The sequence below is a fragment of the Artemia sp. Qi Xiang Cuo genome, chromosome 11, assembly GCF_049724085.1.
Source record: "Artemia sp. Qi Xiang Cuo chromosome 11, ASM4972408v1, whole genome shotgun sequence".
NCBI lineage: Eukaryota > Metazoa > Arthropoda > Branchiopoda > Anostraca > Artemiidae > Artemia > Artemia sp. Qi Xiang Cuo.
Genome location: NC_142804.1, coordinates 68,435,293 through 68,457,251, shown reverse-complemented (window position 1 = coordinate 68,457,251; position 21,959 = coordinate 68,435,293). Strand labels below are relative to the sequence as shown.

The 21,959-nt window shown below is 34.1% G+C and overlaps 1 protein-coding gene across 1 annotated transcript in view; it reads right to left on the bottom strand.

Annotated features, from left to right (window-relative positions):
* LOC148947275 (vesicle-fusing ATPase 1-like) overlaps positions 1–21,959 on the bottom strand; it is a 324,795-nt gene that overhangs the window by 283,423 nt on the left and 19,413 nt on the right. Inside the window, exons 3-4 of the mRNA XM_089096977.1 lie at positions 18,680–18,898; positions 8,982–9,124 (exon numbers count right to left, since the gene is read on the bottom strand). Coding sequence (XP_088953103.1) covers positions 8,982–9,124; positions 18,680–18,898 — 362 coding nt within the window. The remainder of the gene's footprint in view (positions 1–8,981; positions 9,125–18,679; positions 18,899–21,959) is intronic.

The following is a 21,959-nucleotide window of genomic DNA, read 5'->3' as shown; positions in this document are numbered from 1 at the left end:
CATCTCAAGACCCCCAAATTTTACTAGAACAGTCACCCATATACGAGATACATGAATTTAAGTACCTAGGCTCTCTGGTAGACCCAATAGGAGGATGCACATCAGAAATACAGTCAAGAATTGCTTCAGCAACTGGAGTCTTCACCCAGCTAAATCACTCTCTATAGAACCAGAAAAATGTTCGTCTAGAGACAAGAATAATGATTTACCAGGCCCTTGTTCGGCCTGTCTTACTATACGGCTGTGAGACATGGACTATGAAAGCATCCGACATTCAAGCCCTCAACGTATTTGACCATTCATGTTTAAGGAGAATCATTGGCACTAAACTCCGTGATCGTGTCAGCAATGTCGAACTCCGCAAAATCTGCATTCAACGTTCTGATTTTGCCATTATAATTAAACAAAGAAGACTCTGATGGTTCGGCCAAACACTTCGCCGCCCACACCACACCTTTGTCAATAAAGCCCTCAGATGTAAACCTCTTTCGGGATGGAAAAAGCGACAAGGGAGACAAAAGAAAACGTGGCTTGCTTCCATCGAAGCTAACCTAAACCCAATCAGTAAATCCGAGAAGTATAGACAGAAAAAGGAAAAGTCCTGGCTCGATTAACTTAATCAACCATTCGCAAGCAACCGAGACTCTGGGCCTTCTACAAAAGTGAAGGAATTGGACACGAAATACAGAGGCCATATATGAGTCCTGTTCCAAGTAAACTAAGTAAGTATAGCCCAACTTATCCCTAGACGGCCCGGAATACTCGTAGTTTCAATTTCAGAGAGGGGCACAATAAAAAATTTGGAAAATAGCGATATGATGCTGAAAATGGGTAGAAAAAAGATAAAATCTGCAGATTTTTTGGTGTACGAGACTCAAATGCAAATTCAAAAGTTTGAGCAGTGAGCAGTTCAATTCAACAATTTGAACATTATTCCAAATTATAGTTTGTTGCATGACCAAGGGGATGTTGAAAATTTATGACTGATTAGAGGGGGGGGGGTGAGAACCAAATTCAATAATGGGACGGGGACACTTTCATTTTTATGAATTTTTTAAAGCAAAAAGCAAATACACGTATGTAATTGAAGCAGAAAATTTGCAATTGTTAATAGCCCAGTTTGCCCTTGAAAGGATTTGTGTAGCCATATGGGGCACATTTGCCCATTGCCCATTGAAATTTGCCCATTGTAGCCAGATGGGGCGACTGTCCATTAAAATAATTAAATCAGCACATTTTTAAAGTGATTTTTTTTTTCCTTCACTGGAGTATTTTTGCTCGAAAAATAGTACCCTCGGCGCATTTTCACTTTCATTACAGCAGTATCTTATACCAGACATCTGGTAGAAATGGAAATGATAACGTTAACGTGTTTAGAGTAACGTTGTAACGAAAGAATAAGAATAACGTGTGTTCCTCCATGGCCTATATGTTCTTTAGGTCTTTGTTCAACAGATTAAAAGAGTTTCCTTTCGTCTTTCTTTTTTTCTCATTTGTGTGTTTTCTTTGTCTTTTTATGTTTTGTTTAAGCTCGTTTTGATTTGTTTACATATTTGTTTTTCTCACTCGTTGATAAAGGCTTCCGATTTGAAGCTGAAATATTACAGGCATTTATTATTAATTTTGTATTAAAAAGGTTTTTTTCGCTGCATTAAAAAATTTTTTCCATTATTAATAGATTTTCAATTCAATTAAATGAGGGAATAAATGAATGTTAATACAAATATTTAAAGAATAATAAACTGTATTCTCTTTTCGAAAGCAAAGCATAACCAATATACATTGAGAGCTTTTCAAAAATTACATTTAAATGTGGCAAAAATAAATGAAATAATGTTATAACGAACACAAAACCAACAATGAATTTCACTTTCCGATTTTTTACCAAAGCAAAATTTCTATTTCTTCTTAAGATTGATTGCGGAGATTTGAAAGCTTGCAGAATTAGTAAAAGAGTCTTGTGAACCATTATTTTCATTTGTAACAGCAAGTTCGCCAAATTCCTACAATTTCACATTTCTCGGATTTTATCAAATTTGACAACTCGAAGGCTTCCAGAATTAGGAAAAGCGTCTTCTTAATTCTCAGTTTCAGTTGTAATAGGCAATTCAACAAATTCACAAAATTCCCGGGTTTTAGCAAAATCAACAATTTAACAACTCAAGGGCTTTAGAACTAGAATAAGCGAGTTACGAATCCTTATTTTCAGTAGAGACAGTCAGAAAATTTTTCATAGTTCCACAAATCTCATACTGCAAAAATTTTGACAACTCTAAGGCTTCCAGAATTAGGGAAAGCGTCTTAGGAAACAGGCAATTCAACAAATTCCCAGAATTCTCGGGTTTCAGCAAAATCGACAATTTAACAGCTCGAAAGTTTTATAACTAGGAAAAGCGTGTTGTGAATCCTCATTTTCAGTTGTAATAGAGTCAGAAAAATTTTCACAGTTCCACACATCTCATACTGCAAAAAACTTGGCAACTCAAAGGCTTCCAGAAATAGAAAAAGCGTCTTGTTAATCCTGATTTTCAGTTGTAAAAGGCAATTCAAAAAATTCACACAACTCTACAATTCTCAGATTTTAGCAAAACCGACAATTTAACAAACCAGACTTTCGGAATTAGAAAGTGTTTTGTGAGTCCTTATTTTCAGTCATGATAGACAATTAGACAACTTTTCACAGTTCCACTTTCTCAGACTCAAACAGATTCGACAACTCGAAGGCATCCAGAATTAGGAAAGGCGTCTTGAGAATAAGATCAGTTCAGTTGAATCAGTTCAGTTGAGTTTTCAGTTCAGTTGAGTTTTCAGTTCAGTTGAGTTTATTTTCAGTTGAGACAGTCAGAAAATTTTTCACAGTTCCACACATCTCATACTGCAAAAAATTTGACAACTCGAAGGCTTCCAGAATTAGGGAAAACGTCTTCTTAATCCCCATTTTCAGTTGTAATAGGCAATTCAACAAATTCGCAAAATTCTCGGGTTTTAGTAAAATTGTCAAATTAACAACTAAAGGGCTTTAGAACTAGAAAAAGCGAGTTGTGAATCCTTATTTTCAGTAGAGATTGTCAGAAAAATTTTCACAGTTCCACACATCTCATACTGCAAAAAATTTTACAACTCGAAGGCTTCCAGAATTATGAAAAGCGTCTTCTTAATCCTCATTTTCAGTTGTAATAGGCAATTCAATAAAGTCGCAAAATTCCCGGGTTTAAAGAAAATCAACAATTCAACAACTCAAGGGCTTTAGAACTAGAAAAAGCGAGTTGAGAATCCGTATTTTCAGTAGAGATTGTCAGAAAAACTTTCACAGTTCCACATTTCATACTGCAAAAAAATTTCTCGAAGGCTTCCAGAATTAGGAAAAGCGTCTTCTTAATCCTTATTTTCAGTTGTAATGGGCAATTCAACAAATTCGCAAAATTCCCGGGCTTTAGCAAAATCAACAATTTAACAACTCAAGGGATTTAGAACTAGAAAAAGCGAGTTGCAAATCCTTATTTTCAGTTGAAATAGTCTGAAAATTTTTCACAGTTCCACACATCTCATACTGCAAAAAAATTTACAACTCGAAGGCTTCCAGAATTAGGAAAAGCGTTTTCTTAATCCTCATTTTCAGTTGTAATAAGGCAATTCAACAAATTCGCAAAATTCCAGGGTCTTAGCAAAATCAACAATTTAACAATTCAAGGGCTTTAGAACTAGAAAAAGCGAATTGTAAATCCTTATTTTCAGTTGAAATAGTCTGAAAATTTTTCACAGTTCCACACATCTCATACTGCAAAAAAAATTTAAACTCGAGGGCTTCCAGAATTAGGAAAAGCGTCTTGTTCATCCTTATTTTCAGTTGTAAAAGGCAATTCAAAAAATTCACACAACTCTACAATTCTCAGATTTTAGCAAAACCGACAATTTAACAAACCAGACTTTCGGAATTAGAAAGTGTTTTGTGAGTCCTTATTTTCAGTCATGATAGACAATTAGACAACTTTTCACAGTTCCACTTTCTCAGACTCAAACAGATTCGACAACTCGAAGGCATCCAGAATTAGGAAAGGCGTCTTGAGAATAAGATCAGTTCAGTTGAGTTTTCAGTTCAGTTGAGTTTATTTTCAGTTGAGACAGTCAGAAAATTTTTCACAGTTCCACACATCTCATACTGCAAAAAATTTGACAACTCGAAGGCTTCCAGAATTAGGGAAAACGTCTTCTTAATCCCCATTTTCAGTTGTAATAGGCAATTCAACAAATTCGCAAAATTCTCGGGTTTTAGTAAAATTGTCAAATTAACAACTCAAGGGCTTTAGAACTAGAAAAAGCGAGTTGTGAATCCTTATTTTCAGTAGAGATTGTCAGAAAAATTTTCACAGTTCCACACATCTCATACTGCAAAAAATTTTACAACTCGAAGGCTTCCAGAATTATGAAAAGCGTCTTCTTAATCCTCATTTTCAGTTGTAATAGGCAATTCAATAAAGTCGCAAAATTCCCGGGTTTAAAGAAAATCAACAATTCAACAACTCAAGGGCTTTAGAACTAGAAAAAGCGAGTTGAGAATCCGTATTTTCAGTAGAGATTGTCAGAAAAACTTTCACAGTTCCACGTTTCATACTGCAAAAAAATTTCTCGAAGGCTTCCAGAATTAGGAAAAGCGTCTTCTTAATCCTTATTTTCAGTTGTAATGGGCAATTCAACAAATTCGCAAAATTCCCGGGCTTTAGCAAAATCAACAATTTAACAACTCAAGGGATTTAGAACTAGAAAAAGCGAGTTGTAAATCCTTATTTTCAGTTGAAATAGTCTGAAAATTTTTCACAGTTCCACACATCTCATACTGCAAAAAAATTTACAACTCGAAGGCTTCCAGAATTAGGAGAAGCGTTTTCTTAATCCTCATTTTCAGTTGTAATAAGGCAATTCAACAAATTCGCAAAATTCCAGGGTCTTAGCAAAATCAACAATTTAACAATTCAAGGGCTTTAGAACTAGAAAAAGCGAATTGTAAATCCTTATTTTCAGTTGAAATAGTCTGAAAATTTTTCACAGTTCCACACATCTCATACTGCAAAAAAATTTAAAACTCGAGGGCTTCCAGAATTAGGAAAAGCGTCTTGTTCATCCTTATTTTCAGTTGTAAAAGGCAATTCAAAAAATTCACACAACTCTACAATTCTCAGATTTTAGCAAAACCGACAATTTAACAAACCAGACTTTCGGAATTAGAAAGTGTTTTGTGAGTCCTTATTTTCAGTCATGATAGACAATTAGACAACTTTTCACAGTTCCACTTTCTCAGACTCAAACAGATTCGACAACTCGAAGGCATCCAGAATTAGGAAAAGCGTCTTGAGAATAAGATCAGTTCAGTTGAGTTTTCAGTTCAGTTGAGTTTATTTTCAGTTGAGACAGTCAGAAAATTTTTCACAGTTCCACACATCTCATACTGCAAAAAATTTGACAACTCGAAGGCTTCCAGAATTAGGGAAAACGTCTTCTTAATCCCCATTTTCAGTTGTAATAGGCAATTCAACAAATTCGCAAAATTCTCGGGTTTTAGTAAAATTGTCAAATTAACAACTCAAGGGCTTTAGAACTAGAAAAAGCGAGTTGTGAATCCTTATTTTCAGTAGAGATTGTCAGAAAAATTTTCACAGTTCCACACATCTCATACTGCAAAAAATTTTACAACTCGAAGGCTTCCAGAATTATGAAAAGCGTCTTCTTAATCCTCATTTTCAGTTGTAATAGGCAATTCAATAAAGTCGCAAAATTCCCGGGTTTAAAGAAAATCAACAATTAAACAACTCAAGGGCTTTAGAACTAGAAAAAGCAAGTTGATAATCCGTATTTTCAGTAGAGATTGTCAGAAAAACTTTCACAGTTCCACGTTTCATACTGCAAAAAAATTTCTCGAAGGCTTCCAGAATTAGGAAAAGCGTCTTCTTAATCCTTATTTTCAGTTGTAATGGGCAATTCAACAAATTCGCAAAATTCCCGGGCTTTAGCAAAATCAACAATTTAACAACTCAAGGGATTTAGAACTAGAAAAAGCGAGTTGTAAATCCTTATTTTCAGTTGAAATAGTCTGAAAATTTTTCACAGTTCCACACATCTCATACTGCAAAAAAATTTACAACTCGAAGGCTTCCAGAATTAGGAAAAGCGTTTTCTTAATCCTCATTTTCAGTTGTAATAAGGCAATTCAACAAATTCGCAAAATTCCAGGGTCTTAGCAAAATCAACAATTTAACAATTCAAGGGCTTTAGAACTAGAAAAAGCGAATTGTAAACCCTTATTTTCAGTTGAAATAGTCTGAAAATTTTTCACAGTTCCACACATCTCATACTGCAAAAAAATTTAAAACTCGAGGGCTTCCAGAATTAGGAAAAGCGTCTTGTTCATCCTTATTTTCAGTTGTAAAAGCCAATTCAAAAAATTCACACAACTCTACAATTCTCAGATTTTAGCAAAACCGACAATTTAACAAACCAGACTTTCGGAATTAGAAAGTGTTTTGTGAGTCCTTATTTCCAGTCATGATAGACAATTAGACAACTTTTCACAGTTCCACTTTCTCAGACTCAAACAGATTCGACAACTCGAAGGCATCCAGAATTAGGAAAGGCGAAAATCTTTATTTCTAGTTTTAATACCCAACTCGGCAAACACTTGTAATTCCAGAATCTTCACACTTCGAAAAATTTCACAATTCGACAGCTCGATGGCTTTCGGAATTAGTTATAATAACCAGTTCAAAATTCTCAATTTAAGGTAGCCTAGATGTTCTCTTTAACGCAAGCGATTTTACGACAATCCCGAAGCTCCAACTTGCACAAAAAGGACAAAATACTTGTATAATTAGATTCATTAATCTCAGATCTATCCATTCGCCGAGCCAGAATTATGATACTTCTTAGACTTTTTCTTGAAAAATTCTAAACTTGGTTCAAAAATAGGGTCATTTTCCTTTTTTCAAAATTTTTTAATGTATTTTCAATAAAAAAAAAACAACCGAATTTCAAAAATACAATTTGGCATATAAATAGAGCTGAAACTCAGTTATGAAATGATATAAAAATTGTCTTTTTTGTTTGTTTTTTTGTTGATATACGGAAACCGTAGGAGAACAGAAAAATAACATATTAAAAAATAATTGGGGAACATTAAACCTTAACCGGCAATTTTTTAGAAGAAGACAGCAATGACACAGAAAAAAAAAGCATAACAATAGAACTGAATAAAATTTTTAATTTATTCAAAAACTTATTCAAAATATGATAAATATTAGAAAATTTTAATTTCTCAATTTGATGGGTATTTTTTAGAAGAAGACAGCAATGATACAGCGAAAAATCAATCATAGCAATAGAACTGAATAAAAATTAAAATTTATTCAAAAATTTATTAAAAAATATAAGAAATTTAAGAAAAATTTAAATTTCTCAGTTTAACCGGCACTTTCAGAAGAATATAGCAATGATACAGCGAAAAATCAATCATAGCAATAGAACTGAATAAAAATTAAAATTAATTCAAAAATTTATTAAAAAATATAAGAAATTTTAGAAAAATTTAAATTTCTCAGTTTAACCGGCACTTTCAGAAGAATATAGCAATGATGCAGCGAAAAACTCGGCATAACAATAGAACTTAAATAAAAACAAAGTGGATATTTTCTTTTTTTTCCAGAATGCTCTCTTTTTAGAATCCGTGTTTAGTGTCGACATTTTGCTCGCCATTTTGGACCTTCAAATAAGTGTTTATCTTTGTTACTTTTCTTGAAGGCAGCCGTAAATTTCAATTACAAACTAGAACCTGTGGAGAGGCGTGTAGTTTCCAAACAAAATGTACACAGCAAACACAGAATCTATAATGAGATAAACTTAACGAAAAAGAAGCAATCTGGTAAGTTTGTCTTCTTTATATAAGCTTCAACAAAATGGTCAATAAGTCAAAAAGACTACTGCAAAAAAAAGAAGAAAAAGAGCTTGGAGTAGAAGAAGAATATGTAAAATAAAAGTAAATCACATTTTTTTTAATGTGTCAGGAATGGACCTAAAACACAATATTAAAAGAATTTAACTAGTCAAGGGACAAAGAGGTTGTAATCCCTTGGGAGTATCTACGATCCATTGCGGAAATCTTAACTGTTAGCTTTTATGTAGCGCCTCCCCCTCTTCTAAAACAAATAAATTTTTAATTTTTAACATGGTTCGCCTTTTTTTTTTTTTTTTTTTTTGTTTTTTTTTTACACATAAACGTACAGGCCTACAATGAAACGTATCCAACACTTTCTCAAAAATTAGTTTCAGAGGTATAAAAGAGGAGAATAGTACTTGGAGAATAGAGAATAGTTTTTTGGTGATAGTACTTGGTTGAAAATTGTGATTTTGTTGAATTTATTTATTAATAAGAGAAAAAAGAAAAAGAAAGGAAAAAGAGAAAAAAGGGAAAAAAGAAAATATAGGATAAAAATACAGAAAATGATAAAGAACGCAAATACTCCTTATTAAAAAGATTGATCCCGCTAAATATTTATAGTAGCATACCTTGTCTTCATCAATTATGTTTGGCAACCCAATTTAAAAATAAAAGACGTTTTTAAATTAGTGTAGGTGACATTAAAATTTGAAATTAAGTGAAAAAGATTATTAGGTCACCAAGAGCAGAGGAGGTGGGATTTTTAATTAAAAAAAAATTTAAAAAATTAAAAAAATTAAAAACAAAAAAAATTAGTTTCAGAAATCATTTGAATTTTAAAACGAGAAAAAGTATTTAGTGGTAGAAGTGGTAGGTTCAATTTTTCATGAATATTGCCTATGTTTTTGGATAGACATTTTGAGTAAAATAGTAGACAATACAATCTCGAAAATTAATTTCAGAGAAATTAATTAAAAAAAATAGTTAATTTAAAAAAAAGAAGAAGAAAAAATATTTAGAGAAAAAGATAAAGTAAAATAAAAGACAATAAATTTCTTACGTTGGACTTCTTTGACTGTACAAACTAGAATAAATTTTTTGAAGGTGAAAGGGAGTGGCTGACCAACACTAAAGACCTGCCGGTTGAATTTCCGCAAAAACTCAGCTGACATTTCATCGGTATTAAATGTGTCTTTGGTTGTCCTGAAATAATATGAAAATTACAAGTATATACAGTCAGCTCTCGATAACTCGAAATCCTCGATATCTCATATTATTTCTAATACCTTTGCAAAAACCTATAACTCGAATTTTATGTAAAATGACCTTTATAACTCGAACTATGCGCGTAACTCGAAGAAAAATTGTGGTCCCGTGAATTAAAAGTTAGCGAGAGTCGATATATATATATATATATATATATATATATATATATATATATATATATATATATATATATATATATATATATATATATATATATATATATATATATATATGGTTTTAGAAGGCTCAACTGTAAAAATACTAAAGTACTTATTATCCAGCGTAGAAAGAAAAGCTCGGAAAATCGTACCGGCTGCTTGCTCGAGTTAAAGGCCAGTTTCTCAAAATAACTTAGGCCAGACTTTATAACGTATTTTTCATAGAATATACTGCCGACTTTCCATTTAACTGTATTGCTCAGTTGTGTTGTCTAAGTAGCTGATATGTTATTTTTCTCGTGAACTTTTTCTCGATAATACTTTCATTTTTCTTTGATTTCCTGTATATTTGTACTCTTCTAAGTGCATTCCATGCTTGCATAGAGGGTTGTACGTTTCTATGTGTGTGTATTTTATTAAATATATTTAGTTTAACTAACTACTACTACCAACTCACTGCAGCACCAAGCCGGCTGAGGCCAAGTCGGATTCGCAGGTTCCTTCTACGCCCTAATCTATTCAAAGCTTCACTCTACCTCCCCCCCCCCATGAAGTTCAAATTTCCTTCAGTTCCTTTCTTATGACCTCTTCCCACTCTACTCGGGATCGACCTACTTTTTGCTTGGCCTCAGATGAATGGCCAAAATCATCATTTTTTTGGCTATCTGTCATCCTTACCAATAAAACGTGGCCTAATTATCTTAACCTTTCGTTCATTATAACCCTTAATAGTGGGACCAAACAGCTTCTGGAATTTTTAAGACAAATGCAAAAACACTTCTTCCTATGAAATGCAAAACCAATAAATTACACAATGATGAATTAGCACATAGAAAATACTTAAGAAAAAGGAAATTTTAAAATAGTTAGAACTCTTGAAATAAGAGGCGGCAATTCGAGAAAATGTGATAGATGGACAAGAATCTTTTTCATTTTTTTTAATTGAAGATACAAAAAAGGTGTTTTTTCAAGATCTGGGGCGGGGATTTTCTTCAATTAGAATGAGAAAGGTATTGGATGAAAAAGGTATTCTCCAAATCTAAGGAGATTGTGCGACTAGCAATTTAAAGAGAAAAATGGAAAAAACCTTTTCCTGTGTTATGAAAGTTTCATGGCTCCCGTCATTATACAAAATGGCATCGTTTTATATTTGACGTCCGTTTATATTTCATAGACAATTTACCAGAAAATCATAATTCCGAAGCCACACACAGATGGGGGGCGAGGGGCTTGTATTAACATAGACTCAAACATACGCACATCAGTATGAAGCCACGCTATTCAGCTACTCACAATGATCGTTACAGATTTACTAAAAAAAGATAGAGCTGAAAAAAAAAATCACATGAAAAGCTAAAACACACCTGCAAATAAAAGTAAGAAATGAGATTGGCCCAGAGCGCTAAGCTCAGTGATATAATTGAGAAACACATTTATGCCCTTCAACTAGTATATATGCAGCCTTTACTTTCAGGCATATTGAAACTTCCACAGTGTCAAAGAAAATAATAAAACATAAAACTCCTTTAAATTTATCTTTAGTTGTGTTCAAATAATACTGACATTAGCACGGAGTAATACACACAACAACAAAATAGGGAAAAGACAATTTAACAAGTCCCTAAAAAATATCGCTTCTTCTTTCAAAAAATATTCTGTTTGCCTGTAAATTTGAAGTATTTAGGTTATACACAAATGGCAAATTTGATTTTTTTTTTTTTTTTTTTTTTTTTTTTTTTTTTTTTTTTTTTTTTTTGGTTATAACGAAATATCTAGAGACAAAAAGAACACAGAAGGAAAAGGTTTTTGCTTTCTCCAAGAGTTTGAAAACGCGTCATTAATACGTGAATATACACAAAATGTTAGAAACTCTAGGTAAAATCGTTAATATCTCAACATTCGAGAAGAAAGATGGGCCTGATATGTACATGCTAGATACCTGAAGGACATTAAAAAAAGATATTTGAGCTATGTTCTTTATCTTCTTAAGGCTTTCTGTGTTAAAACATGTTTGGCGACACTATTGAGCTAGAATTTACCTTGTGGATGCATTGAATATATTATTAGTAAAGATGGTGTATGCACTGAAGAATAAAAAGTAGAATGGTCAAAGGCGGAAGGTGTTATTTTACAGTTTAAAAATTTGGAAGAAGATGAAGATCGTTCTTGAACTAATATTAGAATACTGGATGCCACGGAGGGGTAAAGTATGTCTCTGAACCATGAGCCCTTTCAAAGGTCGAGGATAATATGTTAGATGTTTTCCGAGGGGTTATGTATGAATAGGGAATTGATCGATCCCCTTTTCTAGGGCTATAACGAAAAAGTAAAGATGATTAGGTCATATGTTACGGATGATAGATTGCACAGAAAAGAGTATTCTTTTGCATGGGATGTTATAAAATTTTTGTTTAAACTACTATTTAGATTTAGTTTCGTGGATATTCTGTTGGCGTTTGGCTGTTATGCTGGTTATGTATAGTTTTTTGGTTGTTAAGCTGTTTGTTTTGCTATGCAAAAGTTTTTAGCTTTTGGCTGTTATGTAAAGTTTGACTGTATGTCCCAATTTTTTAAGAACGACTCCTAAAACATAAGGGCTGTTTCATCAGAATAGGGAGCTTTTAAGTGCTAAAAAACTTTAGCGTGAAGAGCAAGGTATCAAGAAGGGGGAAAACCCCTCATATACGGAATAATTTCCGTTTTGAGTTTTAATGTTGCTCCTTACTTTCAGTTTAAAAAACTTTTTTTTATTTAATATATTTTAGAAGCAGTTATTTTATTGTAAGGAAAACAACTTATTCAAGCCGAGTAACAACTTTGCGATAAACCTTCATAGACTTAGAAGTTACAGTTGAAAGGATCTTGACGACAGATTTGTTCTTTTCATGAAAGCTAACAAGTAAGACGACAGCATGGCAACATTTTAAGTCCAGAGTACTTGATATTTGAAGTCCATATACATCTTAAACCATTTATTATCAACCAATCCCAAGAACCGGAAACTTTAGAAATTAAGCAAAATATCGAGCATTTTTGGTTGTATATGAACAATATGAAGAACAATTAACGTAAAAAAATAATTTAGCAAGTTTTCGATATAAATGATGAAATTATAATAAGCATAAAATTATATCAATGAAGTAATTTAAATGCACTGTTTGTTCATAAATCCCAATTGTTCGTGTAGTCTTTGTTTATAATCAATTTTTGCTGATGACTCTTCATTATGACTAGCAAATACTGTATTTGCTACATAAATTTTCATTTTCATGGCTTGAATTGAATTTTATTTCACAAAGAGGCAAAGCAGCTAAAATACAACTGTCTTAAAGCTTCCCCAATTCAAGTATACAAAAGGCATCTCATTATGATGTTCCTACTGGAGTCCAACCTGTTGGGGGTAGATTACAAATATCCGGACCATGTAGAGGGGTTTTCTCAGGTCATGTCAGTGGTACGAGTCTCTCTGATGGTGAAAGGAAGGCAGGTCAATCCGGTAACACGTCTGATTCTAGTATCCGAAACCAATGGCAAAAAAAACCTTCATAGCCTTAGTCAAGAAAGCGATTTATTTAGACATCCATCTTTGATCGGTAAATACAATTTATTTTCTATCATTTGATGATTGAATTAAATAAATAAAGTTTTTCAACAAAAAGAAAGGGTAATATTAAAACGAGCAGAAATCATGTCAAAAAAAGGTGTAAGATGAAAAGATGGGCTCTTGACGCCCTCGTTTGTCCGAGGAAACCATGACCAGATTGAAATAGCCATCAGTTACATAAAAGACAATTAAAATGCAACTTCTTTATTTACCTTACATAATACAAACAGAGTAACGTAACTAAAATTAATAATTATAAAACAATGTTAATGTAATATTTCTAAAACAGCAAGTATCCTCAAAACCCCTATGAACATTTAAATCCGTTATAATCATCTAAATTAAGCGGATTCAATAGTTTACAACCTGTAATAATTATAAAAAATCAAGAGTCCAGTCCGCATACATAAAGCATTGAAATACCACGTTGATTATGCCGATGGAATGAATATACAATAACTGAAAACGTTACATAACAACTGAAATTCGGTTTTTTTAATGTATTATATCTCCTATTCCGAAATCCAGAAGCAGTTGAAAATTGAGACTATTGGTGAAGGTTGTGTCTCAAGTTTTGTCTTATTTCCTCTTAAATTTTCCTATTGACATCAAGTTCGTTTCCAAAACGTGTTATATCTCGTTTTCAGGCAATTAAAAGCAATTAAAAATTGCAACTCTTGGCGAGGATTGAGTCTCAAGTTTGTGAATAATTTCTGAGACCACACTGGCTAAGAAAAGAAGAAAAAGAAAGGCTATTTACAGCCAGTAAAATGAAAATGCAATGTAAACAAATTCCATTTGCAATTGGAATTTCCAATGCAATCAGAATTTGCAAATTCCGATATCATAGTAATTTCCAAAAGCAGTCTGTACTATCCAGAACATTGTTGGATTTTTTTTATTCTCACTTTTATTTTAGTGATGTTATTTTCATGGTTTAGTGTTTACTTATTTTAGTGGTTGTTTTTTCAAGGTCTTTTTTTATTTTTGCACTGAGGACGATTGAGCGGAGGTCTTGACAGAAATATTTGCATTGAATTTTCGTTTTCAATTGCTATAAATATCCATTTTTATTCTCTTCGAGTTTTTTCTTATCTTCTTAAGTTTGTATTAACAAAAACTGTTAAGGTTCCCCACTGAAGTTACTTTTTTGAAATTAATTCTAACTCCTTTTCCAAAATTCAAAAAATGAAGATATTGAGGATATTGGAGACGGATGTGCCTCGTTTTTTTTCTGTCTTTTTTTTTTAATCTTAAGCCATCCCATTGAAATAAGTATGTTTGTATCTATAATAGCTCCTATAATAAGTATCTATAATAATGTATCTATAATAAGTATCTATAATAGCTCCTCTTCCAATATATCGAATCAGTTGGATATTGAAGCTCTGAGGGGCGTGTCTCAGTTTTTATCTTAAAAATGATAAGCTGCCTCACTGCAGCCAGATTTTCTCAAATGTATAAAACTTCTTTTCCAACATTTAGAAGCAGTTGGAGATTCGAACTCTTGGTGAGAGGAGTGTTTGAAACCTTTTTAAGAAAAATTTTAGCTGCCACACTAAAACCAATTTTCTTTTTTTAACATAATAAATCTTCTTTTTCAAGAGATAGAAGAGTCGAGTTGTTAGCAAGGGATGCGTCTAGACCCCGGCGTCGCGCCGGCAGATTGACCGTACGCCACCGACGAGAGGTCCGGTCGACCTCCGCCGAATTGTCGCAACGCTACTGGCACGCCGCAGACGCACTGCCGCCGGCAGGGGCGGCGACGTTCGGCTGACTTTGAATTAATTTTGCGACAATTCTTTATTGCGTAAATTGCTAAGTCGGAGCTTTTCTTTCTCGTGGGGTTTAGTATTTCGATTTTCCTGATTAGAAATCAAGCAGGGCTTGCACTATCCCCGAATTTTCAGGTATTTCCTCGAAAAAAATTTTGTTTCCCGAATCCCCGAAAATCACGCAATCACGGTGCCACCCCTAATTATTTATCACCAGTGACATTCCCTGCCTAATATTACTTTGCATACCATAATTCTTCACTACTCTCTTGTTCGTTAATTTTCGTCTCTTTTGTTACTTTGCATAAAAACAAGACAGATGCAATTGCAATATACACAGTTCTTCATATGTTGACAAAAAAAGTATCGTCTTTATGAAATGAGTTTAAATCATTTCGAATGCAGTCTCCCAATTGCTATTTCTTACATTATTCGTAGTCAAGAAATTTATTTTCAAGTTGATTAGAACTATAGAAAGCGTTCACTACTATACAGCTTCAGCTTTCAGTTGGATTTTGAAATTGATAGCCGACAGATTGTTTCTACAGATGAATTGTAAGTTTGCAGAATTTTTTTTCCCTTTGCTGTTTTTAGATAAGATTTTCTTAATGTTTAATACTCAATCGTTGAACGCCTGATAGATTAAAGAAAATACAATCTTCTTTCTGAAAACATTTTACCCCCCCCCCCCGCCAAAAAAAAACACCAAACAAAAAACAAACTTCTATTGAGACAAAATTTAGCTATATACTAAGCTATGTACAAGGTTGGGTAATTAAAGTTTGAAACGGAAGTTACCCAAAAAATATTATACATAAAAAAATTGTAAATTATTGCCCATAGGGGGGGGGATAGGGGGATATTATTTTTAAATGATAATACCTCTTTTTTATTGAAAGCAGGGATGTCAAAAAGGTAATTTTTTTTTCATTAAGAGTGGAGAGGGAAGAAAATGATATGAAATTCCCTGGAAAACCATTGAAATATTTTGATAGACCCAGGACCCCCCATTGGGACTTGTTCATTGTTTTGGATATTTTGCCATTTCTCACACGATAATGGCCTAATTTAGCTATTGTGCGTGATCCCTTTTAATTAGATTCTTTGGATCTTATTGAATGACACGGCGAATCTATGACTCAGTTTTCCAATAATTTGAGGTATATCTGAATAATTTCGGCATTTTTGTTGTTGTCTTTGTACCCCTTTGCTCATACCCTCAATTTTCTTTTTCAAGGAACACTAAGCTGTTTAACGTTATTTTGCGTGTTTTTTTTTCACCATATAGTGACCTAGTTAATTATTAAGCAAATTATTTTTTTAATGTAAAACTGAGACGGTATCCTATCAAGGTGATGTCCAGAGGGAGGGGATAGGAACGCATTACATTTAAATGATAATATCTCGAAATTTTTTTACTGAAAGCAGGGATGCCAAAAAGTTGAAAAGTTGACAAAAATTAACAAGATTTTCGTGAGTTATACATGAAACAGCACTTCTATAGTTTTATCGTCCAAAGGGAAAGGGACACATGCTTCCAACCCGTTTTTTTCTTATTGATGAAACGGGTTTACTTTGAAAACATTCATTCATATGTACCAGACAGATTCTTACTAGAACAAATTGGTGTGACGAAAGCGATATCGACATCCCCACCTAACGTTGCGCTCGAGTGACAATGGCGCCCTTGGTCCAGTGCCAAAGTTTCATTAAAAGGCCAGGTCATAATAAACCTTTCAATTTGGGAGGTTCAAGGAGGAGTCTTTGACAGTCTTATGACCTCAGGGTACTAGATGTTGCAACGTTCTTACGCATCTAAAGTGGTTTAAAAAATTTGATCACCCCTCAAATGATTACCAAAAATATGCACAAATATAACAAATGTAACATTTGGAATATTATAACACTTTTTTGAAAGCTTTAAAGAAAAGCAAAAAAGGCTAAATACCCCTAACTACGCTTGAAAGCTATTTTAAAAAGAAACTCTTTAAGATTTCCATGGATGTGACCATAGCAGAAGCTTTGAGTCTGGGTGGGAATCAAAGAGGAGTCTTTGAGTATTTTGACCACAGGTGACTTATTGTTGCGACTTTCTTAAATTTGGTAATTTTTGTGAGCATTTGGAAACCAAAGCTTAAACTCAATAACTGATACTAAGTGTCCTAACATTTTGCTTGGATTAAAAGTGACGAACTAGGAAGAAAATCTCAACATCTTCCTGGAGCTATTTCAGTCTGCATATTTCATTTAATTACATTTAAAACGGATGAGCTTTTCATTTTTTACCTAAGAAAATAGTTGGCACTTCATTTTTCTTCATACCGAATAAACCATTAAGTGTTTTTTGTTTCATTGTAATTGAAGTGTTCTCATGTGAAGTGTTCATCATGTATTTTTCAATTTGATAAATTTACTCCTTTTAGATGTAGTTTATAATTTGACTGATATTATGTATTTAAGAGTTTATAATTTGGAATGAATCACAAAAAAAAATGAATAATATCCAAAAGAGCAGCCAAAAGCAATAAAAAAAAGCAGTAGTTAAGCCTTAGCCTACATGAAATATATTCTATAAAGAAGCCCGAAAAAACTTTAAAATGTATTTTTTTTTAAATTGCTATTAAAAACCAGCTTTTAATACAAGGAAGGCTTTTTAGGAATCCAAAAGAGCAAAAAAAAACAATCAATACCAAAGTTGCCCATTTCAACTGTTTTAAAGGTGACAAAACAGCTATAGGCAAAGGGCATATTCAAAAAAAGCTTCCAAGTTCAAACTTATATTCAAAGTTTTTACCCAGATAACTGACGAATTTTGTGATACGGTATTTGAAGTTTTGTATACAGTAATGCTCGATGAAAAATTTTGATAATTATTTATGTTAAGATTACATAGCTAATAGATTATTCAACTATTATGCAAGGGTTCTGAAACGCCACAGCCATTTCGTTTCTAACAGATTTCTACTTCTCTTGATGAATAACGAAGAAGACCAGTTTCCAGCCAGTGATTTGTGAAGTTTTGAACTCATGAATAGGCTCGAATCTGTTGTAAATTTAAGCTGTGATTTGAGAAAGACTTATGAAAACATTAATGTTTGCGGTCAACATTGATCGCGCCGGCGGCGCGCCGCCGACATCTGACCGGTGGCGCTGCGGCAGCGCGCTTTTTTGGCCCCACCGCCGCCGGTCTTCCCTCATCGACACGGCGCCGGGGTCTAGAGCATAAAAGTCATAAAAGCGCAATACTAAACCATAAAATACAATACTCCCCAACGGTCAGAAACTTGAACGTCTTAATTCTCTATAAAAGAAATTTGAATTTTGCACTCAAATTTTCCCAAGTACGTTTCAGATTTTTAGAAAATTCACTAAGAATTATTCGAAACAATTTTTTTAGTTAGCTCGTGGAAACAAGCTTTTTGTTGTTCAGAAAGCAGAAAAACAGCTTAGATGTGTGAAATAAACCATCTATATTACAATTATACAAGAACATATATAAACGTAGATGGCACTCGAATAGGTACCTCGATAAAAGGAAAAAATGTAATTATCATCTATAGTTGAAAATTTCCGAGGTATCTTTGTTTGGCAATTTTTTCCTCTCCAACTTTTGCAGTGGACAATCTACTGTTTTTCTAGTAAGCTTTCAAACTTGGACATTTGTATTTCTTTTTTTTTATGCCTGTCGACTATCTAGCATGACTTAATTCTTGCGTGGGCCCTCTTAAAAATTCAAGAAGTAATGCTACATGTTTTCCAGAAGAATTGTCCCAGGATAGTTTTAGATACCTATTTGACGGACCTTATATTTAAAAAAAACATACAAAAATCTTACTGGGTCCCACTTTTAAGGGCTACAATGAAAGAAATGTCCAGACGACTAGTCTGCACTTTATGGATGGAGGATGATTGATCCACCAAGATTAATCATAAAAAAAGGATTAAAAATACTTACATTCTCTTGCTATGAAAGTCAACCTCAACTCCAATTGACAAAATGATCATATCTTTTTCATTCTTCGGACACTCTTCAACGGGTACTGCCTGATTGACCGAAAAATTGCCCCATTTTCTCTGTAAAAAGCTAAATGCAATCTGACCACTACTAACAACGTTGTCAGCTTCAGCAGTGAACAGCAGTTTTCGAGCATCGGATGTTATCACTTGAATGTGCCTGCAAAAATTGAAAATAGTACACTCCAAGAGTTCGTAACTGAAAGAGGACATACTCCAAGAGTACACAACAATTTTAGATCATTGGATTGGATCATTAGTAACAATATTAGATCATTATTTTTGTGATAGTTGTGATTGGATCACAACAATTTTAGATCATTGGATCATTGGAACAATATTATATCATACTTAAATGGCCTCCATAAATTGAACACGGTTTGTTACAACAATAAGCAACGTAAAAAGGTCATACTCCAAGAGCTAACAAGAATTTGCGATCATCGAATACATTAAAATGAATTGGGCTGCAAAACGTTTCTAGTTTTGTATTCTTCTATTAACTGTGATTATAAAATATATAAATAGGACAGTTCCCTCTAGATTATACCGATTTTTGTTGGAATTGGTAGATAGCGTCGTGACAAGAATTTAGGTCGGCACCCCTTTTCTCCCAACAAAGGTAATATGGGGTCATGATCCCCAATTTTAGTGCTAGAGCATTATCTCTTACATCCCACATAAACTTGACTCAGGTCCGATAATCCCTTCTGGTAAACATCCTGATGACAAGAACTTTGGGAGAGAAACGAAGCCGGAACGCCTTTGACTGCATTTTGGATGCAGTTACCTGAATGGCCTCCATAATTTTTTTTTTTTTTCCAAGAGTAAGGAACGATTTTCGATCAGCGGATACATTCACATGAAGTTGGCTAAAAACGTTTCTAGTTCTGTAAATAATTTCTTCCTTTAATTGTGATCATAAATGTATAATTAGGACATTACCCCTTACTAGGACAGTGCCTTCTAGATTATACCAAATTTTGTTGGAATGTAGCAAACCCTTCTGGTAGATAAAATGTTGACAAAAACTTAAGAGTAAGGCCAAACCACCAAGAACAAGAACGAGGATAAACCACCGAAGCCGCTCTTTCGTGATATGCAATTCAGTGCCGAGACTGCCTAAAATGGCTTCACTTTGGTTGCGCAGGTCTTGGCGTATAATAAGGAAGCTGCTGACAAACTCCGAGGACAATGGCAATGCTATAGTTGCAAATTTTCTAGCAATGACCAATATAAAGCAACTGCTCCACCAAAAGCAAAAAATACTAGAGGGACTCCGAGAGAAGAATCCACCAAAAGCCAAGGTCCATCGGTAAGCCAGCCTACGAAGCCCAAAGAGATTCCTTTGAGCAATAGTTTCCCAGATAACAACACAGAATGCAGCTCCTGTCACAAAGAAGTCGACATTGCCACCTCTTTCCTCGACTTTTTCTGCAACGAGTGGGAACATGCCTCGTGCCGAGGTATAAATGCCGATCTCGTGCTGGTCATGAAGAGAGAAGACAACGAGTGTCTCCTGTTTAAATACGAATGCCTCTCCTGCTCCAAGCAAAAAGTAGCACTTCTACAGCTTCAAGTGCGACAGCTAACAGAAGCTCAACCTCACAGACCTCATGAGGCAACACCTTCGAATCATAGCAAAAAACCCTCACCTCACGACATCCAGCCGACAATAAATGCAATTATTCAGGTAGAAATAGAAAAGGAATTAAGAGAACAGAAAAAGATGAATTTCGTAGTCATGGGGCTACCTGAATCTACTGCTGTCAATGACACTACACAGGTTGTCAAATTGACTCAAGAAAACGAGCTCGGGGCAAATATTACTGAAGAGGAGATACTAGAAACTGCCCGGATTGGAAGACCAAAAGAAGATGGTAGTCCACGCTCTTTGTTAGTTAAGCTGAAAAAAATCATAAGAGCTTGAGATGAAAAGGCAAACAATCCTGAGGACAGCTCCAAATCTAAGAAAATCATCAAATGAAGAAACTTGTACCAAAGTATATATAAACCCAGATCTCACGCCCGTGCAGAGACAAATGCTCGCCGTTAAGAAACAACAGAAGAGGAATGCCCGCACCCATTGCGATTGTCAAATGGAGATGCTATTGGAGCCATTGGAGGCGAGGTAAAGACTCCAACGAAGAGCAACGGCAAATATAAAGTAGAATAGCCAAAGCGAAACAAATGCCACCATCCTTCAAGCATAAAAAAAGCTACTAAATTAAAAACACTAAACATACTATATTTAAATGCTGATTCACTACCAAACAAATTATCAGAATTAAAAGTAGAAATTGCAGCAAGGAATCCAGACATAGTAGCAGTGGTCGAAGCTAAGCCTAGACACTGTCGATATCTCCCAACTTTACCAGAGTTGGCCATCAACGGCTACAAAAGCCACACCTTGAACATAGATCAAGATGAAGGTCGGGGAATTATTTGCTACGTCTTAGACAATTTATCAGTCCAGAAAGTACCATCAACATCAAATGGATAGGAAATTATTTGGCTTCAGATATCAAACACAAACCAAGCAACTCTAAATTTGGCTGTAGTATATAGAAGTCCAAATAGCACAGCCGTGAATGACCAAGTACTCTTTAAAGATATTCACACACTATATGTCAAAGATTAACAGAGCCAACTCTCATCATTGGAGATTTCGATTACCCTAACATAGATTGGGACCTTCCATACATCCTAGAGCATAGCGGGTCACCCTCACAGAGGGAATTTCTGAAGGTAGTGAACGATAATTACATAGAACAGCTTATTAAAAAACCAACAAGAATCCGAGGAAGCGACAAGCCAACACTACTGGACCTAGTCCTAATAAAAGAACTTATTATAGGTCCTCCCGTTGGAAAATCGGACCACGCTAAAATTTACTTACAATTACTACAATTTACTTTTTTCGGTACAATTTACCGAAAGTAATCGTAGAAGTTATCGCAGAATCACAAACAAAGCGAGGAAAGCCACTAGACAAGAAGCAAGCGAAAAGGAGAGGAAAGTAGCCGAAAACTCTAAGATGAACCCCAAGGCGTTTGGGAACTTCGTGAACTCAAAAAGAAAAGAACAGCCGGTTATTCCCGATCTTAGAAACTCGGCAACAAATTTAACAATCAGTGACCCAATAGCTAAGGCCAACCTACTAAATCAGTAGTTTCCCAGATTTTTCACAACAGAGAGCGACAAAAATGAAATTCAAAAGG